The sequence below is a fragment of the Haliotis cracherodii genome, unplaced genomic scaffold (genome assembly GCF_022045235.1).
Source record: "Haliotis cracherodii isolate W230 unplaced genomic scaffold, xgHalCrac1.p SCAF_3, whole genome shotgun sequence".
Classification (NCBI taxonomy): domain Eukaryota; kingdom Metazoa; phylum Mollusca; class Gastropoda; order Lepetellida; family Haliotidae; genus Haliotis; species Haliotis cracherodii.
Genome location: NW_027266286.1, coordinates 74,450,710 through 74,473,209, shown reverse-complemented (window position 1 = coordinate 74,473,209; position 22,500 = coordinate 74,450,710). Strand labels below are relative to the sequence as shown.

Here is a 22,500-nt window from a genome sequence, read left to right as displayed (position 1 = left end):
TAGGTAATAACTCAGTTTGGACCTCTCAAAAAGCGGACACACTGCACATATATACTTCAAAGAATGTACCGTGAAAGGTTCATTGTATTTAAGTCAACGACAGCTGACTGTACCAGACCTCCATGTGCCAGTAAGAAATAGGACGATTAAAAAGGTTGGAGCCCCAATATTTGGCTGGTGTTGTATGCGATCAGTGTATTCTTAGTACATGTATTTATCCTAGTAACATATGTGTCGGGGGTATAGCTCAGTGGTAGAGCATTCGACTGCAGATCGAGAGGTCCCCGGTTCGATCCCGGGTGCCCCCTCCATATGATTTTTGGATAAAATAGTCATCAGCAAAGGCACAAGGAAGTCACACTCCAATACCTGTGGCAACATACCTGACACAGACAATCCCACTTTTGACAGAGAGGGTCTGTAGAGTACATAAAGTGTGCAGCTAATTAGACACGATTCCAACTTTTGACTATGCATCCACAAAAACAAAATGGAAACGTTAATTCACAGCCAGCTAATTCCGACTGCATGGGATGGTCGTGATGTTCGCGGATTGAGAAACAATGCCGAATCGGTGACGTTTGAAAGAGGGACAAAACAGTTGTCAGAAGTGGGATTCGAACCCACGCCGGGAGAACCCGACTGCGACCTGAACGCAGCGCCTTAGACCGCTCGGCCATCCTGACTGCTGGCAAACTGTACGCACGTCTATACAGTATAGCAGTGAGAGAGATATCAACTGTATTTATCATAGTAACATATGTGTCGGGGGTATAGCTCCGTGGTAGAGCATTCGACTGCAGATCGAGAGGTCCCCGGTTCAATCACGGGAGTAGATAACTTTGGATAACCAGAGCACCACTTAGGTGGTGCTCTGACGTCATCAAGGTCACGTGACTGTCAGTGTCTCATTAATATGCAGAATAACTCATTAATATGCAAATGTATGCATGACGTTATAGGTCAATTAGGTTAATAAAGGGTCAACTGACCAGATGCAATCATGCAATTAATGACTTGACCATTCGTTAACCGTACAACACGGGATAGTAATGAATGTCCCTATATGGACATGTTACTACGACCGGGGTTGGGTTGGGTCTTGACTCACACGGAATGGAATGTCATTGTGAGACCATTTTGGCGCGAGAACATGTGGTGAACATTTGAACCTTTTTGCATTGAAGACATTTCTCTGTGCACATTCAGTGACGGGGCTATGTGTGGTAATATTTAAAAGCCCAGGAACAGGTTCATGTGGAAAGATCTCCCGATATTCAATTACGTTCATTAACGGTCAACTGATTGGATGCAATCATGCAATTAATTACTTGACCATTCGTTAAACGTAGAACAACACGTGTCTAAAAACAAGATGGTGGACGTTGCCATGAACGCTCAAGGGCGTCACGTGTCCTCGGTTTGTATCTCGCGCCTGACCTACAAGTCAGTTCTATGGGACCCCATTCCACATCTCAGGCTAAGTTGATCCATACCTGCAATAACTCATTCATAGTCCAATATAATCATGGTCAGAAAGGCTAATGAGAGGTCTGTTGTTCCAATGCACGAAGGAAATGTGTTAATGAGTCCTTCATTTAGTGAAAACGAAGCGTTGTAATGAGTGTCCCTATATGGAAGTGGCTACTACGAGGTTCAAATGTGATTCACGGGGAAAGGAATGTCATTGTTAGACATATGCCATTGATGCATGTATTTCGCGTAGTAATGACTGTCACATGTGGCAAAGAGGGGTGTGAGTTGAATTTCCATAGAAACCACATGTCCAGTTCTTAACTCTTCTAGTGTTACCTTTTATAAGTTCCTTTTTAACATTCAGTTTCCATGACAACTATATAAAACAATAAGGGTTAACAGTCTTGACTCCTAGCTAGAGGTCAGCTCGGAGAAATATAGAGTCGGTATCGCGAAACCCGTGTGTTGAAGACTGTAATGTATGCCAGTCTGGTCTAAGACGTTTTAATACTGTAAAATTCTATTCTTGTTCTTCTAAAAGATGTTTGAGTTCAAAATGTCGATTCAGTTTCCTATTTCAATGGAAAAAATACTCGTTTAACTCATACCCAGAATCATTTTCATCAGAAAAAATAGAGTGAAATAACGTCGTTTCAAGAAATTTTATACGATATCCTTTCACATGTCAACAATTTTCAATGAAAAAAAAAAAAATCATGTCTCACGTTTATTTCATTGAAAAAAACAATACAAGCGTGTTTCATTTTTAATGCATAAAACTCTTGTTCTTAAACAATCTGGTGCACAGAAACAGCTGTTTCAACGGGGCATGTTAGGAGTATTGGGTTGTAGCGGACATGCCTGTTGACTGAGCAAACAACTGTGTTGAATGGAAACAGCTGTGTCAACAGGAGTGGCGTTAGAAGTTAGGTGTAATTGGCTGAAGCGGGCACGCCTGTTTACTTACCAAACAAATCTCGTAAATGAAAACAGCTGTGTCAACAGGGGTGGCGTGTTAGGAGTTAGGTGTAATGGGTTGAAGCGGACACGCCTGTTGACTGAGCAAACAACTGTGTTGAACGAAAACAGCTGTGTCAACAGAGGCGTGTTAGGAATATTGGGTTGTAGCGGACACGCCTGTTGACTGAACAAACAGGTCTCACAAATGAAAACACCTGCGTCAACACAACAGGGGGTGTTGAATATGTGTCAATTTTGCCCTATAAATAGCAGAGCTGTCATCTAAACCTCACATTCCGTCTCTCTTGGTTTATAAATGAACATTGTGCCTATCTGTGCCATTTTATTTTTCTACCTACCAAAAGGTGACTCAGGAGTTTGTTTCTCAAATTGGATAGAATTATTCTTCGTACAAAAGGTAAGAGTTTTATGTTTCAAATTTCATAAACAATTATATTAAAAAGATCTTCTAATAATAATTATAATTTCAGTATATCACATGTATTACATCCTTGCATCAATTTTAAAACAGTGTAAATTTTGTCCCAAGATCTATCATAGTTGTGATTATGAAGAACACTTCAAACTCCTTTAAATTGTCATGTTGACTTTAATAGTCTGAAAGACAAACTATTCTATTTATTATCTATTTATTTATTTCAGAAAATAGAAGTGTTCCAAGCACATTGTTTGCTAGACTTTATTTTTTTTAAAAATGTCTTCTCCTTTTACAACACCTGTTTATACCTGCGAGTTTTGTCAAAAAACTTATGGTCATAAACGTTCCCTCATTAGACATCAAAGAAATTGTGGTCCATCTACCAGACATTTTGATTGTGAAATATGTTCCACTTCATTCTTGCGTAGTGATATATTACAAAGACACATGAAAAGTCAACACAAAGATCCACAACCATCTACTTCTACTTTTACTTTTACTTGTCATACATGTTCAAAGACTTTTCCTTCAGTAAAAGCTCTTGGCAAACACAGGAGACAAACCCATTCAAATCAACAAAGTGGTGGCGGGGCTGCAGCTAAACGTAGGAAAACTAATGTAGATAATCAACAGTCATGTTCCAGACAAGCAATAAATGGAAATGTCAGGGAATTTGATTTTATTCCTCAGGGCCAAGAGGGAAATGATCCCTACTATTATTTTGTGAAAATTCAACCTGACATGATTCATCACTTGAAAACAGAAATTGAAACAAAACATAGTATCAAGTGGGGACTTTGTACTCAATTTAGATTCAGCAAAACAAACTCGGACGGTCTGAATTCATTTACTGAACCTTACTTTCGAACCAAAATGTCTCCAGCCACCCAAGCTGATGATTTGGATGCGTTGTACACCGAAGCCGCAAACACAATCATGAAACTGATGGACAATTATGAAGGAGATAGTTCAAACTTAAACTTTGAAACTGTGTTGAGCGTGAAATTATCTGTGGTAAAATTTCAACCCTTTCGCGGAAGCTCATATCTCCCCCTCCCTCCTTCGCTAGAGAACAAGCGCTCTCTGTTAAACATTAAAAACGTGGACGATGACCTCTGTTTTGCCTATTGCATTTTGGCTCATCTGTTCCCCGTTCAGTCTGATCTGGTCGGAGAACAAGTGAATCACTACAAGGACAAACTACACCAGTTAGATTTGAAAGGGTGTGAATTTCCTATGAGCATGAGTCACATTTCAAAATTTGAAAAAACAAACAATGTAAGTATCAATGTCTATGGTTTTGACGAAGATGATAATCAACAGCATGTCATCTTTCCTTTACGAATCAGTTCAGTAACTTCCGAAGTACCCAAAGATCGTCACATCGATCTCCTCCTGTTAACTCAAGAAGTAGAGGAGGAAGACGAACCCCCACTGTCTCATTATGTTCTGATCTCCAGTTTGCCAGCTTTGATCAGAAAAACTGGAGACTGTCACAGCAAATACATTTGTCGAAAATGTTTGTGGACGTTTACATCTGATGATAGATTACAAAAGCACACCCCTTACTGTTATCACAAAGCTCAACGAATTAAAATGCCTGAACCAAACAAAGCCTTTAGAAGGTTTGGATTGGGTCACTATACCAAAACAGTCAAAGTCCCCTTTGTGATCTACTGCGATTTTGAATCTGTGTTGTCACCTTTAGAACATAATGAGACATCGGAGAGGAGAAGTCACCACGTCCATGAGCACATTCCCTGTGGTTACAGTTACCAAATTGTATGTCGAGAACCCGACATGTACACATTTCCATTGAGAACCTTTAGCGGGGAACGGGCCTCAGAGCATTTCATGACACACCTTTTGGAGGATTACGATCAAATCATGGACATTTTAAATCATCCTGTGCCCATGAAATTAACAGATGAGGAAAGGTTGACTTTAGCTTCAGAAACCCATTGCTATCTTTGCGGGGAGAAAGTACACCAGAAAGATCAACATATCGATCACGATCATTTGACAGGTCGAGTCAGGGGTCTGTGTCACAATTACTGCAACGTCAACTACAACGAAGCCAAATTTGTCAATGTCATTTGTCACAATGCTTCGAGGTATGACAATCATTTGATTCTTCAAGCAGCAGAACTGTTTGGCGATCGAAAGTTGACGTGCATAGGTCAAAATTCGGAACACTTCATCATGTTTCAAATAGATCAACTTCGTTTCTTGGACAGTTTCAAATTTTTAAACACCAGCTTACAAAATTTGGCCAATAATTTGAGAAGCAAAGGCCAAGAACAATTTGTCTGTTTGGCAAAGAACTTTCCCGAACATGTGGATTTGCTGACTCGAAAGTTACCCTACTTTTATGAATATGTGGACAGTTTTGAAAAATTAGATCGAACAGAATTTCCGAGTCGTGAAGACTTTTATTCTTCCTTATCGGAAGACACCATTTCTGAACAAGACTATGCCTTCGCCCGTCACATTTGGGAGACTTTCAAAATTACATCGGTGAGACAGTTCATGGAATTGTACGTTGCCGTAGACACTTTGATTTTGACCGATGTGTTCGAAGCATTCCGTGACATGTGTCTGAGCTACTACAGATTGGACCCGTGTCAGTACTTTACTCTCCCGGGGATGGCCATGGATGCTTGTCTTTTGATGACGGGGGTGAGCTTAGATCTTATGATCGATCCCGATATGTACAACTTTGTCTCAAACGCAGTGAGAGGAGGCGTGGCGAGTATCAATCATCGCCACGCTCAAGCCAATAACAAACACATGTCCGATTTCGACCCGTCCAAACCCGAATCTCACCTGATGTACTTTGACATTAACAATTTGTATGGTGCAGCCATGAGTTGTCCTTTACCTCAAGGTCATTTTGAATGGGTAGACGAAACACAAATAGATGCTATAGATTGGTTGCAACTCGACCCTGAAGGTGAGGTGGGGTACATTTTAGAATGTGATTTGGAATATCAACGTCACCTTCATTCTGTCCATCAGTCGCTGCCCCTCGCTCCCACCAAAGAAAGCATTCTCTGTGAAGATATGTCTCCCTATCATAGGGAATTGCTCGCAGAGCTTGGTATCAAAGGGATGAAAGCCACGGGAACCAAACTTTTTGGCACATTGAAAGACAAAGAAAATTATATCATTTACTTTGCTACTTTGCAGCAATATTTACAATTGGGTTTGAAACTGAAAAAAGTACACAAAGTTTTGAAATTTACTCAGACCAAATGGATGAAGCCCTACATTGACTTTAACACTCAGAAACGAAAAGAAGCCACGGATGACTTTTCGAAAGATTTGTTTAAACTGCTCTCAAATGCCGTGTATGGGAAACAGTTACAAAATGTAAGAAATTACAAACAAATTGAATTAATTGCGACCGAGGAAAGACTGCGAAGGTTTTCATCAAAACCCAATTTCAAAAGTGTCAACATCTTTTCGGAAAATTTGGTCGTGGTGAGCATGGATAAGGTGTCTGTGACTTTGAACCAACCCGTCGCCGTGGGCTTCACCATTTTGGAACACGCAAAAAGACTTCTTTATGACTTTCACTACAATGTCATGTTGAAGGAATACGATAGTGACAATGTCAGGGTCCTCATGACAGACACGGATAGCTTGTTTTATCAAATCTGGTCCCCCGTGGGTACTCCTGTCCCCGATCCTCAAGACTTTATGTTAGCTAACACCCACCTCTTTGATACCTCAAACTATCCCGTAGACCACCCACTTCATTCCATGGAAAGACACAAGGCCATCGGTTTGATGAAAGATGAAGTGGGTGGCAAAACCATCAGAGAGTTTGTCGGACTTCGTCCCAAAAACTATAGTTTTATTTTTGACAAAACTCCCGGTGAAAGGGTTGAGAAACTCACTGCTAAAGGTGTGCAGAAAGCTTTTGTCAAAAAACATCTCCGTCACCAGATGTTTAAAGATTGTCTTTTTAAACACCAACAAAACATGTCAACATTTCATCAAATTCGATCCATTCATAACACCCTCTACACAGACAAAGTGACCAAATTGGCTTTAACGCCTCAAGATGACAAGCGATACCTGTTGGCAGGTGGCATCGAATCTCGACCCTATGGATTTAATCCTATTTAGAACCTTTTGTAACCTGTTCATTTCAAGAAAAATTCTAAACAATTCCCTCTCATTAGTACAATAAGTGTCTAGCAAACATGGATGATATAGCATATGGAAACTTCGTCCCTGTGTTCCTGATATGTGAAAAGGTATTTCTTATGCAAAATGTTTTTCACAAATGATGTAAAAAGAAACTTTAATTCACTTATCTTATCAAAGATAAATAACCTTTTATTGCTGGTAAACTTCTGTATGAAAAAACAAACTTGTCAGAAACTAAAACTTATATGACAGAAACTAAAAACTTGTATGTTAGAAACTAAATGTATATGTCAGAAAACAAAAACTTGTATAACATAATCTAAAATTTGCATGATGGGGAAAAATATATATTAATAATTAACACACTTTTTTTTTTTTTTTTTTGCTCTTACAGGATGATTGGAAATCTCACGAGGTATCGATTCAGGGTGACTGGAAGCCAAGGAGAAGTGCTGAAGGAAGGAAGAATTCTCCAAAGAAGTCACCTTGCGGCTTGTCTTACCGGTTCTCGATGTCTAGAGAGAATGCTGAGACATCAGGTGAATGGAGCAGCAGAGACTATGCTTCACCGGGGACCCTTCTCTGTGACCAGCCAAGAAGATGTTATTTTAAAACGGTGGTGTCACAAAAGAAACCATAACCTGAAGAAACGCATTCGTTCAGTGTTTGAATCTGTGATGACATCTGTTTATGTGGATGAACTTCAGAGCAAAGTTAATGAATTGTGCAATAAAGACTGTTACGGATGTGAAGTCGATCATTTATCTCAAGTCCATCATCCGTGTCTGATGATGGCTGCTGATGAGAGGGTTGATAGTTATTTTGATGATGCACTGTCAACAATGTCTCACAGGCTTATCCTCGAAAAGACAAGAGAGCAAATGGCATCATCATCCAGACTTTTATTTTCACTCCTAAACACCAAATGCTATGAAAAGGAACACTACTTTAACACTCATTTCTTTACTTCGAGTAGAAAAGAACGAGTAGAACAGAAGCTGAGAGAGAAAATGAGAGACTTTTAGAATGTGACGATGATTTTATCACATTTACCTCATACTACTGTTTCTGCATCAAGAAACATGATTCTGATTAGCTCATGAGGAAGGGGATATATAACTCTGATTGCTTTAATCCTCTCGGAGAAGACAGTGATGTCACACTAAAAAAACAACAATTTTTTATTATCTATTGTAATCCAAGACACAAGTGTCACTAATGTTTATAGTCCAAATTCTCATGGTAATAATTCAAGAAATTGATTCATGATATAATTTTAAAATAAAATCCATTTGTGTTTTCATTCGTGTATGTCTTTTCTTTGTTGATGTTATCGTGAAAGAAGAAAACAGAATGTTTTTATATTCATCATGAGAGAGTTTGAATGGAATGTAACCAAATTACACTTACATACATACACTTAGTCATCAACCAATGAGATGTTTTAAATTTAAATATTAACATAACCACATCCAATCATCATAGGTGTTATTTTTTTAACACGTGATAAACATAAAATCCTATCAACCAGTGAATTTTAAATACTAAAATAGTGACATGCACAAAATCACGCCTATATCACTCATTTCATCGTCTACCCTCAGAGACAGAAGTTGTGTTCGTAAAAAACAGTGTACCATGTCGGCAAGGTTTGTGCATTTTTTCTTAGTTCACTCAATTAATTTTTAATTAGTAATCACTACAATAGGTATAGCTTTATGATAAGTACTCTTGAGAAGCTGATGCATGCAAGACAATCAGCGAACAAAGAATTTCTTAATGCTGCTGCTGCTCAGCTATAACATGATATTGTCAATTTCTGAACCTCTTCATACTATCTTTTTAACAGAGTGGGAAGAAAAGACAAATCTACATTCTATTCCTGGAAGCAGGTCATGAAAATGCCGCACACCCTAAACGAGGCGGTCATTCACCAATCTCACGAATGGTTTCCAAATCGTGACGAATGCGTGAAAAACGCCAAGCGCAAGTTTCGAGACGATTTCAACGTCACTAAGCGAGTGATTATAAAAAAATCTTGCTGGGCACTCTCCGCGGACGAGGTCGCCGTGGCGGAGAAGATGAAACTCGTTGAAAACTTGTTGACTTTATGCTACTGTCTTCAACTCACCAAGATGATCAAACGACTGTCTCGTGAATTGTGTTTCGGGTGCATGTTCGATGCAGAAGGTGAATGGGGCCACACCTGCGATATGTCTGAACAACAACTGATGGAGAAATACTTTAACACGGCATTATCCGACGTAGACGATGGAGAGGTGCACGAGAGCTGGATAAAACTGCTGCTAGAAGACCCAAGTTTTCGAGATGTGAGGGACTTTAACTTGGTCCCGTATCGATGCAAGGACTATCGTGACTCTCAATTTAAAACGTCTCAATGGAAGGAGGGATTGAAAGAACGCGTCGAGAAAATGTTAAAGTTAGACAAAAGAATGTGAAATGTTTTTTCTTGGGACTAATTGAATGAATGTTTTGTTTGTTTATTTTAATTATGATATTGATTTGATAATAAAAATCAATGTTGAAAATTTGTATTTTGTTTGTATTTTATCTTCAGTCACACATAATGAGCGAGTGAGTGAGTGAGTTAGGGTTTAATGCCGTTTTCAACAATTGTTTTCCGTCATACCATGGCGGCAGGGTTTATAGCTGCAGGAGGAAAAGCCTGCATCACCAATGTGGTTATGTGATGCAGTGATACCTGCGAGCTTCGGCCTGGTACCTGCGAACAGACACACACAGACGCACAACAACAATGATATAAAACGAAACATCATCCATGATATTCTATCATTACACGATGAGCTCTCGAGAGATAACTTCTGACAAAGTACTAGAAGATTATTATTTCACTCCCAGAAATCCGGGCGCGTTTTTGGGTCCGAGTAAACTCAAAAAGGTGTTAAAAGGTCAATTGGAAGTTCCAGCGAGCAGTGTCAGACGGTTTGTCAACAATCAAGATGCTTACAGTTTACACAAACCCGTCAGATACCGTTTCAATCGAATGAAAGTCAGAGTGAATTCTATCGACGAAATGTTCGACGTGGATTTGGCCGACCTGTCTAGGTTTACGAAGTGGAACGATGGTGTGAGATACTTGCTGGTGGCCATCGACATATTGAGCCGCTTTGCATTCGCCCTTCCGTTAGACAATAAGAAACCCGAAACCGTCTTGAAAGCTTTCAAACACATCCTCGAACAGCGACGTCCCGGGAAGGTGAGAGTAGATGGCGGAAGCGAATTTAAGGGGGCGTTCAAGACGTTTTTAGAAAAACAAAAGATAAAACTCACCATAGCTCGCAACGAAAACATCAAAAGTAATTACGTTGAACGTTTTAACAGAACACTGAAATCACTGATCACCAGATACATGACCCACAATAACACCAAACGTTATCTGGACGTTCTGGCGGATTTAGTATCCAATTATAATCACACCCTTCATTCGTCTCTGCCTCATCTCTCTCCTGCAGATGTCGATAAAACCAACGAAGTGAAAGTGTGGGATCACCTCTATCTGGAACCTCTGAGAAAAGTCAAACCCAACATCAAGAAATACTTATTTAAAGTGGGCGACCTGGTTCGCATCTCATACCTCAGGAAACCTTTCACCAAGGAACTCGATCTCAAGTGGACGGAAGAACTGTTTAAAGTGGCTCGACGTTACAAGAAGCAAACGTTCCCTCAGTACAAGCTGAAAGATTTCCACGACGAACCCTTGATAGGTAGCTTTTACGCGAACGAACTACAGAAGGTCGAGAAAGAGGGTGATGTGCTGTGGCAAGTCGACAAAATTCTGAAAAGAAAAAAGGTGAAAGGCAAGACCCATGTTCTAGTGCGTTGGCTAGGGTGGCCCAGTTCCTTTGATTCCTACGTAGAAGAGAGCGAACTGAAAGACCTCTGATGATGGAAAAGTACATTTTTCTCAAAAGCTCAGACTCCAAAACAACTTCCTTTCCTCAGAATTCACCCTATCATTTTCGAGTCAAATTAAATCAAAGGTTAGTCTTTGATGGATTCTGGGTGGTGTCTTTAGTCGAGCTCAATTTTGGAAAGCTGGATCCGAAAAAAATCCCCAGTGGTGACCCCTACGTGAACGTGTTATGTAACTTATGTGACAGCTCGTTGGTAGGGGAAACTCAACTGGCCTTATTGAGACGTATCGATCTGAGACAGGGGCCTACCTATACGTTTGGTAGTGAATTTACCATTCGTGTCAAATTAAAAGAAACCGACAATATTGAGCTGTATTTAAAGTCGGGGAGTACCTCTACACCGTCATTCTTAACGGAAGAGACCTACGCCACACTTCACTTAAGACGTTATCCTTTTGTGGAGTAAACATGGATGCTTCGCGCCCATTGTATTTCCCCGACTACGCCAAGTTTAAACATTACTTTGACAAACACGCGACAAGGTCATCCTCCAGACTTGTTAATGGGAAGATGCAAAGGATGGTGATTCCAGTTCATCGACAGGCAACACAACAACAAAAGGCAGATCCTCCAACTAAGGTCACTCTCCAAATGACATCCGAATCCCAAAGCGAAGTAGAGAGAGCAGAAGCACACGGCAAAAGAGAAAAGGCTTTAAAACGCAAGGCGGGGGCTAAGTGCGTCACAACCAAGAAGATACGTCGAACTGACAACATCAACGCACCTTCCAAGACGGCTAAAGTGCTCAAGTGTACCCCAGTGAAAGAAAACGACATCTTTAGTTAAATCATGGCCCTGTTGAACGACAAAGAATTCGAGGAACTGGTTCCCGAAACCTTAAATCTCTTCACTCTGCCTCCCTATCAAACCAGCGTTCAGAAACATTACTTCGTCAACGTGCGTCCTCTGAGCCAAATCAACGATTCCACACCTTTGGAATTTCACGTGTCCAATTCCGGAGGCGACTACGTCGATCTGAAGCGCACCCGTCTGCACCTCAATGTCAAAGTCACACAAACGGACGGTACAGCATTAGCAGAAGATGAAAACGTGGCCCCCGTGAACCTGTTTTTGCAGTCGCTCTTTTCTCAAGTCACGGTCTACCTGCAGAATCAGCTCGTGTCTTCCACCAACAACCATTACGCTTACAAAAGTATGATGAAGACCCTGTTGGAGTACGGAGCCGAGGCAAAGACCACTCAGTTGACAGCTCAGCTGTTCTACAAGGACGTAGCTGAACAAAACTCCGACCTGGAGAGCAGCGACGTCACTGGATCTATCAACGGCGGAATGTCATCGAGAGCCTCCTACATAGCGGACAGCAAAGTACTGACCATGTCGGGACCCATCTACGAAGATATCTTCGACATGAACCGGTACCTGCTGAACGAGGTGGACCTGACATTGAAGATGTACAGATCGAATCCTGAATTCTGCTTGATGAGCAGCGTGACCGAGCACGAATTCAAAGTTCAGATCTTGGATGCCTACCTGCAGGTGTGCAAAGTCAAAGTCAACCCCGCCCTGATCTTGGCTCACAACACGCTGTTCGAAAAGACGAACGCTCTCTACCCGTATACAAAAAATGAGGTCAAGGTCACCAGCATCCCCACCACGCAGCAGACTCACTGCATAGACAACGTCTCTAACCCCGTGGCCAACAGATACGTCGTCGGATTGGTGGACAGTTCGAGTCTAAATGGCAGCTATACAGGCAACCCGTTTAATTTTAAGTCGTCCATGCTTAAAAAGATGACGTTGTACATCGATGGGGTCAGTGTTCCGGGTCAACCCACCGAAGCAGATGATGTCGCCTGTTACGTTAACATGCTAGACGGCATGGGTCTGTGGAAGGAAAACAAGGGAAACGCTATCACCAGAAGTGAATTTCTCTTGGGGAATGCCTTGTTCGTCTTCGACATTGATAAAATGTGTGCAGATTCGGAGTACCTGAACCTGGTGAAATCTGGAAGTGTGAGGCTCGAACTTGAATTCAAATGGCCACTCACCACGACGCTGAGTTGCGTCGTCTTGACTCAGAGGAATTCCATCATCGAAATCGACCAGGCTCGCAACGTGTTTGTCAAGTAACTTTCAATTCATTCAAAAGAAAAAAGCAGAGACAATATGAAAGCCTCTCAGCTTTGGTGCGCCATACAGTGTGACCCGAGTTTACAATCTCATGTCATAGGTGTTTTTGCCAAAGATACTTTGCCCACTCTGACACCTGGCCAGCGTGCCAGAGGTGTGGGACTCATTGTCAACACAGAGACTAGCACAAGAGAAGGTCGTCACTGGATCGCCATGTATTTCAAAGGGAATAAAGCAGAAATGTTCGATTCTTTATCAGAACGACCCGTGGATAAAGTATTCGATCACTATTTGAAGTCTGAGAATAGCTCCTCTTACACTCGCAATAGAAAGCAATTACAATCTTCAAACTCTGATACATGCGGATTTTTTACATTGTATTATCTGTTATGTAAATTCAAATCCAATTTACGCATGGATGATATTGTACAGCAGTTCGATACAAATGATCATTTAATCAACGATGAATACGTTTCCGCATTTGTTTGTCGCTATTTTAGATATTGTACAGATTCGTGTTCACGCCATATTCATGAGTCATGTACGAGATAATCATATGACATGGGAATGTAGTTTGTGAAATGCTTTGTTTCATGTCTATATGCTGTGGTAGAAGTCAATAAAACATCAGATTTAGTCCTCATTGTGTCATGTTGTGTATAAATACCTATGTGAGTAGTCTATCAAAAACAGTTCTATGGTAAAGAGTGACCAAGACACATCATCACCATGGAAGAAGAATTGAAATGTCTGTTGCCTTTTCAAACCCCTACTACCATATCAGTGGTGGGCGGGTCATCGAGCGGTAAAACAGTTTGGGTTGCACAACTGCTAAAAGAAGTCAATACCATGTTCGACCCAGCACCAAACCTCATTATTTACTGTTACGCTGTTTGGCAAGATGTGTACAGTGACATAGAGAGATCTGTCAACAACAACATTCGATTTCGGGATTCTCTACCAACAGAAGATGAACTAAAATCGTATTCATTGGAGTCTGACAAGAACTGTTTGCTGGTCGTCGATGATTATATGGAGCAAGTGTGTAAAAATCAGTTATTCTTACGTCTCTACAGTACTTTATCCCACCACCTCGGGATTTCCGTCATAAACATACAGCAATCGGCCTATCCCAAAGGAGAGTGTAACAGAACCATGTCTTTAAACACTCATTACTTCGTGCTGTTGTCCAACCCACGATCGGCACATGAATACAAAATTTTAGCATCACAAATATTTCCGGGTCAAGCGAAATATTTTTCGGATTCCTTCCAGGATGCTGTGAGTAGGAAAAAATACGGGTATCTCGTTATGGATGTGTCGCCCTATGCAGAAGAGGAATACGGACGTTTGCGTACGGGGATATTTCCAGGTGACGTGTGCACGGTGTACTTACCACAGTAAGGAAAAAACAACAACAACAGAAAACAAACCATTGCGCATGACATTGTTGATGTGTGACTAAGAAGTACAGATGTGCTATACCCTTTTGGTTCATTTCGCTTTCACCTCACAAACAGAACAGAACTAAGGCTCGAAACACGATGGATGTATGTGGGAGGTTTGATGTCGATTCAGTTACAGACTGCGCAGAAATAATAGAGCGCAGTACAGATGTGTACGGAGAAAAGTTTAGCGACAGACTGAAATCCTTCGCTATCTGGCCTCTTCAGATGAAGCAGTCTCCAAAATCCATGGCAGAGGCTGGATTTATATACACAGGACAAAACGACAGAGTCTACTGTTTCAAATGCAAAATTCGCGTACACCGATGGATACCAGAAGATGACCCGATGACGGAACACTTCAGACTGTCCCCTCGCTGTACCTATATCCACATGGTGTGCGAAGAACCCAAGGTCAACAAGGAAGGGTAGAAAAAAGAAATCTCTGTTGGTTTTTTGGGGGGAGGGAGGATGCAATAAAACACTATTGGCAAGCATACACCTGTTCATTTGAGAGCGAGACAATCAAACAGTAAACACCATTATGAGTGAACTACTGGAGAAACATTTAACTTTTCTACTGATGCTGGAACAAGCTAACACCAAGCAAAGAAAAGCTTTGCTGACGCATGCATCGCGTGAACAGTTTATGGGTGTTATCACTCTGTTATTCAACATTTTAAGAGGGAATATACACTTATTGGATGAGGATAAAATTCGACTGTCGCGTCACAAGAAGTGCATTCGATCCTTGGCCAGCAAGACAGTAAGTCGACGTGAAAAACGTGAGTTGATACTCGCACATCATTCTGTTCTCCCGGTTTGCATCAGAGCCTATCGAGCATACCTCTCGTCGTCAGCACAGTCGGGAGATAACGTTCATCATGAGCAAACCTTTGGTTCTTCTGACGAGGGAGACGTATCAAAGATTGATGACCAACCGAGAAGAACAGAATCCACAGACGACAGTGAATCAGACAGCGGAGGATCCTCAGACAGCGATTTCTAATAGACTTGACAATGATACATCACTGCCTGTTACAGAGGGACAAACTGAAAGAAAGCTCATGCTTCAAGTTCCTGACCAGTTAATCAGAGACATTTCCTCTACGAAGACAATAGGGAGGTTAATGGCTTTGTGGTTGTTCGTCAAAGAAAACATTCTGAGTGGGCAATTGAGTTTGAATAAACATTTACAAGTTGTGATGAGCAATGGAGATGTATTGCATAATTCAAACATTGTGGACTTGATTCGCTATGTCATCACGTCACCCCGTGTTCAAAGCAGACGGCATCCGGAGGGTTACCAGGAATTTCATACACTTTTAAGACAATTAAACGTTCCAAAGCATTTCGTGAAAAGCAGACAAAAGGAAGACAAAAAAGAAAAGCGTGTAAAAGCCTTAGTTATCAAGCGTAAAGCAGTTGATGGTGTGCCCGGGAACGCTAAATCGAGAAAGTTAGAAGCTTTTTAATGCACATGAACATGTATATCCATATAGATGATGTACAAGTTGTCGATACAAATTATGCATAACATGAAATACATTGTTTGTGATAGTTTATGACAAACTAATGTTTACTTTTGATCAACATTGTTAACCTCTTGATGCTTTTCGTCAATTTTGTTTCTCAATGTATAATTTCATTGTGTTAAATAAAATGTAGATCTCATTATTTTTTTCCGGTGTTGTTTTTAAAAATCCCCTTTCCTCGAGAACACTCCGTTACACAATGGTTGCAGTCTATTTCCAAATATGGGGACTGAAACAGGAGAAGAAATCTACATTTGCTTCCACATGACTTAATTGCAGTTGCAAACTTCAATCCCAAGGTCTTTTAGTTCTACAGTAAAACTCAAATCCCAAGACATGTTTGTTCTGCAGTAAAACAATGCAGTAAACATCCCATCACTTTGTATCAATGACATGTTACTGAGGGGTTAGATGCTTTACCATCATACTACATTGTCTTTGATTAAGATGGTTCCCGATGTCAATTTGCGTGTTAAATGTATGCAGTCTTCTATTTTCCAAGGATGGACAGTGATATACAAGGAGAAGTTTAAGTCTACACTGTTTATTCACTGATGACGTCGCAAGATGCGGTAAAGTAACTTTAGAAAGAAAAGAAATATGGACTCTTTGTAGAAAATGTTCAGTGATATAAAATCATTGTTTACCATCCGTGTTGAATAAGCTGTACTTGATGAAAGTTATTTTATTAAACCTACATTCATACATATGGACATTGAGCCGTAGGCATCACGCCCTGGAGTCTGGACCCGTCTTGTATTAACAGCAGCAGGTGTTGCGGCTATTGTATGCCCCCACGAATGTCAACAGCAGGGTTGCATACCTATTATGCTTAAACCACATCCAAACAACCACATCGTGCTTGCCCCTCCACCAAAAAAAAAAACCCAACAAAACAAAAACGTGTCTGACAGGTTCCCATGTGTCACATTTTTTTCACACAACACTTTCATAAATATGAACTCAGCACTCCCTCAGCAATACAGAATAGGAACTGTGGGCAAATTAAAGAATCCATTTTGTTTATCTGGTTGACTTAAAAACATCATTTGCCATGCGATCTTGGTGTTGACATATGAGCGTACACATCCTCGATATTATGTGAAAGTCCGCAATACTTGTTGATATAAGGATGTAAAATTTCACAAAAAAATAGACATCAAACAATTCTTATTAAGTTCATATTGTGCTGTTCTGTTTACATACACAAAATGAGGGCGATGATATGTCACTTATTGCTGTCAGATCTCTTCACATCGACTCAGGATGTCATTAAGCCAGCAGTCAAAATAATGTATGGTATTGTTCTCTTGGGGAAATGCGTATGTGAGCAGAATAGTTCCTCCAATAAATGTCGGTAAGTTAAACACAAGATGTAAGCATTCATCATTGTTTAAGCACTCTTCTCTGGGACAACCCATATCATACCACCCATATCATAAGTTATGATTTAAACATATTTTATTCAGTAAATATTTAGTTAAGTCGCAAGTCTGACAGTCTGATTTTACGACCGGTCAGTTAAATTAAACTGTCAACAACTCGATTGCCAAGCAATATATTTACTTATCAAACATACTCATACACGAACATGCTCTCAATCAATCTCCAATAATTATCAAATTGACTTCCAAGTTATCAGGCAACGACCATTCCGTTAGCTAGCTATCGCGGTATTATAATATGTATCTAGCAAACAATGGTTACATGTTCAGTTTAAAGATTAAACTGTCATGAAATATTACACAATGATTTTACAAATTCGTACTTTGCAGAGTTAAAGATTATGGTTGTAAATTTCACACAGGCGAATTGGTGTTTTTCATATAATTAGTATTGTTCCTTTACAAAATTAGATCCTGATATTCTTAGTATTCAACATGCCTTTATTGAATAGCATATGATAAAATTACACCAGTTTCTTATAAGTGAAAAATCTAAGAATGAACACACCCCACGTAGCGTGTTTAGTTTAGAACCGTATGACTAGACAAATTATTCGTTTAAAATATTTGCGTTATTCAATGTCAGTCAGACAGTTGGGTGTGGGCATCTAACGGTGTCGGGACAGTCATCTAGGCCCGCAGTTTGGGTTTTCATTGTCAAAAAACGGGAGGGGTGTTTCAGTTGTATTGGAATTACCGACCATTATTTATTGGATAAAATTCAATACGCGGTACGTGAATTCTGTCTCTCCATTCACGTGTATCACATGACATGTGTATGGTAACTCATACCATATGTGAACTTTCTACAACGGAGTGGAGCAGTGGTTAACCATTCATAAGCAGGCTCACGATAAATGGCATGTGGTGACCTCAATTTCAGGAGGCTCTCTGGACGTTAGTATTTCACAAAACAGCGACACTGACAAAACAAGGTGTTATGTGTATCACATATACCAACTCATTCGGACTGTTGTAAAATAAACCTCACTTGTTACCATATAAGCAATATGATCTACTGTTAGATGCGTCGACAACTGTGTACATAGTACACTAACTAAATATGGAAATATTACTATGCCCATTGAGCGTTGTAAAGAAGGTGATCACGTGACTCCCCAGCGAATATGTACTTGGTGAAGCTTGCGTTGAATTGATCATCGGGTTATCTTCCTGACCACTGGCAGAGGACACAATACACCAAACGATTAATCTTAAGGTTTTAAAAAGCTAATCATGCTAAATTCAGAATATTCTAACTTTATCTCGAGTCATAGAAATTTATCATGACAAGGGTTAACTAACACTATGCTTAGATCACCTTTTAAAAACCTTAAGATTAATCGTAACTGTTTTGTAAAAAGAGATAAAAAAAGACAATATAAGAATACATCGATCGATGTCTGACTTTATTAAACAGCACATAGGTAAAGGTAACTACATCACGATGTCTCTTCATTACGATGGTTCTTCAATGGGACGCCATTTGTGGTGCACACATCCTGGAACAAAGGGAACATTGAATTTGTACATGTACAATGAGAATTCGTTGGACTCATGATAAGATAATAAACTCAATCAAGTTTTTTTCTCTTACAAATGCATACATCATGCAGAAACAGACTATAACATCTACAGCCAAGAATCGCAATGCTAGTACCCAAAAGTTGTGCGCCGCTCGCAAAGCAAAGTATAGTCTGTATCAGAAATCACTTTGTTACATTTCATAAAAAGTAAATTTTCATGAAATCACTTTGAGTATTCTATTTCTTGCTTTGTAAAATGTTTAACGAGTGATGTTTTATCAACAACAACAACAAAAAGAAGAAGGATTATATCTGATTTCTGTTGGGTATTAAACTCTACAAATGAATTGGTAAAATAAGAATCTGTTTTAAGTTTAACTGTTAAATAATATGAATCATTAAGTCAAAAGCATGATGTACAAATGCATACGTAACATTACAAAAATGCTTTACACAAATATGCATTAGAGGTAGACAGATGAGAAAGAAAGAAAAAGTATTTCAATATAACTAATTACTTATCAGTAAATAATCTGTAAAAATATTTAGATTAAAATTATTACTCACCTAAGACTGACTCTGACACAGCAGCACGTCATCTCCATTCTCCTCATTCATTCCGTCTTCAGTACACTTGAAGAATTTTATTCGGTTGAACATTCGATTGGATTTAGACCGACCTTGTCCCTCGAAGATCAAATGAGTTGAATTTTCGAGGGCTTCCGAGTACTGCATATTCAGAAGGACGTCAAAGTCCATGCTTCCTACTTTCTTCACTGCAGGAGACAGTAGAACTTTCCACAGGTCTTCATCCTTGACACAGATGGATTCGTGAGAGATGATCTCGAGCAAAAGATTCTTTGGTAAATCACTCACTTTACATCTTGTGGAATTTTCTTGTAGGATTCCGTTTGCATTCACCTTTTTCATCAGTTCATGTCGGGAAACGATGGTCACTTTGGGTTTGAACATTTTATTCCCCTCCATGTTATCAGCTACTTCTGATGATTAACGCTTGAGAGACGTGGCCATTTTTTGGGGGGTATGGTGAAAAAGCTCTCTGTGATGATACCAATGGTGGATTGGAGACCAACTGTATCGCAAAAAGATTTGGGCTTTCTTTTTTATATGATTTTGCATGGCTATCGTGAGAAGCAGCACATGCCCCTGTTGACACAGGTGTTGGTCAACTGGTTCACGATAGCCATGCAAAACGGATGTTTTTGACACAGACCCACCCAAGAGGGAAACCCGTCCCTCCTGTTGACACATCTGTTTCCATTCAACAGAGTTGTTTGGTAAGTAAACAGGCGTGTCCGCTACAACCCAATATTCCTGACACGCCTCTGTTGACACAGCTGTTTCCGTTCAACACAGTTGTTTGCTCAGTCAACAGGCGTGTCCGTTACAATCGAATATTCCTAACACGCCCCTGTTGACACAGCTGTTTTCGTTCAACACAGTTGTTTGCTCAGTCAACAGGCGTGTCCGCTTCAACCCATTACACCTAACTCCTAACACGCCACCCCTGTTGACACAGCTGTTTTCATTTACGAGATTTGTTTGGTAAGTAAACAGGCGTGCCCGCTTCAGCCAATTACACCTAACTTCTAACGCCACTCCTGTTGACACAGCTGTTTCCATTCAACACAGTTGTTTGCTCAGTCAACAGGCATGTCCGCTACAACCCAATACTCCTAACATGCCCCGTTGAAACAGCTGTTTCTGTGCACCAGATTGTTTAAGAACAAGAGTTTTATGCATTAAAAATGAAACACGCTTGTATTGTTTTTTTCAATGAAATAAACGTGAGACATGATTTTTTTTTTTTTCATTGAAAATTGTTGACATGTGAAAGGATATCGTATAAAATTTCTTGAAACGACGTTATTTCACTCTATTTTTTCTGATGAAAATGATTCTGGGTATGAGTTAAACGAGTATTTTTTCCATTGAAATAGGAAACTGAATCGACATTTTGAACTCAAACATCTTTTAGAAGAACAAGAATAGAATTTTACAGTATTAAAACGTCTTAGACCAGACTGGCATACATTACAGTCTTCAACACACGGGTTTCGCGATACCGACTCTATATTTCTCCGAGCTGACCTCTAGCTAGGAGTCAAGACTGTTAACCCTTATTGTTTTATATAGTTGTCATGGAAACTGAATGTTAAAAAGGAACTTATAAAAGGTAACACTAGAAGAGTTAAGAACTGGACATGTGGTTTCTATGGAAATTCAACTCACACCCCTCTTTGCCACATGTGACAGTCATTACTACGCGAAATACATGCATCAATGGCATATGTCTAACAATGACATTCCTTTCCCCGTGAATCACATTTGAACCTCGTAGTAGCCACTTCCATATAGGGACACTCATTACAACGCTTCGTTTTCACTAAATGAAGGACTCATTAACACATTTCCTTCGTGCATTGGAACAACAGACCTCTCATTAGCCTTTCTGACCATGATTATATTGGACTATGAATGAGTTATTGCAGGTATGGATCAACTTAGCCTGAGATGTGGAATGGGGTCCCATAGAACTGACTTGTAGGTCAGGCGCGAGATACAAACCGAGGACACGTGACGCCCTTGAGCGTTCATGGCAACGTTCACCATCTTGTTTTTAGACACGTGTTGTTCTACGTTTAACGAATGGTCAAGTAATTAATTGCATGATTGCATCCAATCAGTTGACCGTTAATGAACGTAATTGAATATCGGGAGATCTTTCCACATGAACCTGTTCCTGGGCTTTTAAATATTACCACACATAGCCCCGTCACTGAATGTGCACAGAGAAATGTCTTCAATGCAAAAAGGTTCAAATGTTCACCACATGTTCTCGCGCCAAAATGGTCTCACAATGACATTCCATTCCGTGTGAGTCAAGACCCAACCCAACCCCGGTCGTAGTAACATGTCCATATAGGGACATTCATTACTATCCCGTGTTGTACGGTTAACGAATGGTCAAGTCATTAATTGCATGATTGCATCTGGTCAGTTGACCCTTTATTAACCTAATTGACCTATAACGTCATGCATACATTTGCATATTAATGAGTTATTCTGCATATTAATGAGACACTGACAGTCACGTGACCTTGATGACGTCAGAGCACCACCTAAGTGGTGCTCTGGTTATCCAAAGTTATCTACTCACGGGTGCCCCCTCCATATGATTTTTGAATAAAATAGTCATCAGCAAAGGCACAAGGAAGTCACACTCCAATACCTGTGGCAACATACCTGACACAGACAATCCCACTTTTGACAGAGAGGGTCTGTAGAGTACATAAAGTGTGCAGCTAATTAGACACGATTCCAACTTTTGACTATGCATCCACAAAAACAAAATGGAAACGTTAATTCACAGCCAGCTAATTCCGACTGCATGGGATGGTCGTGATGTTCGCGGATTGAGAAACAATGCCGAATCGGTGACGTTTGA

The 22,500-nt window shown here is 40.2% G+C and overlaps 2 protein-coding genes and 2 non-coding genes across 5 annotated transcripts; 3 read left to right on the top strand and 1 right to left on the bottom strand.

Moving 5' to 3' along the window:
• The first annotated feature begins 236 nt into the window (after positions 1 to 236).
• Positions 237 to 308, top strand: Trnac-gca (transfer RNA cysteine (anticodon GCA)). The gene has a single exon. It is a non-coding gene; the product is annotated as a tRNA-Cys (tRNA).
• Positions 309 to 602: 294 nt separating this feature from the next.
• Trnal-cag (transfer RNA leucine (anticodon CAG)) lies at positions 603 to 686 on the bottom strand. Its single transcript has one exon. It is a non-coding gene; the product is annotated as a tRNA-Leu (tRNA).
• Positions 687 to 6,803: 6,117 nt separating this feature from the next.
• On the top strand, positions 6,804 to 8,058 carry LOC139473666 (uncharacterized). Of its 2 annotated transcripts, none has more exons than XM_071256362.1 (2): positions 6,804 to 6,960; positions 7,428 to 8,058. In XM_071256362.1, exons 1-2 carry the CDS (start codon positions 6,827 to 6,829, stop codon positions 8,056 to 8,058), a joined length of 765 nt encoding a protein of 254 aa, XP_071112463.1. In that variant the 5' UTR covers positions 6,804 to 6,826. The 2 variants fall into 2 exon arrangements, 1 of the variants encoding a protein (XP_071112463.1); XR_011653960.1 differs by lacking the exon at positions 6,804 to 6,960 and adding an exon at positions 6,980 to 7,140 and having other exon boundaries at positions 7,428 to 7,496.
• Positions 8,059 to 11,778: 3,720 nt separating this feature from the next.
• Positions 11,779 to 13,080, top strand: LOC139475695 (uncharacterized protein F54H12.2-like). The gene has a single exon (XM_071258882.1). The coding sequence runs from the start codon at positions 11,779 to 11,781 to the stop codon at positions 13,078 to 13,080; it is 1,302 nt and encodes a 433-aa protein (XP_071114983.1).
• The last annotated feature ends 9,420 nt before the right edge of the window (positions 13,081 to 22,500 follow it).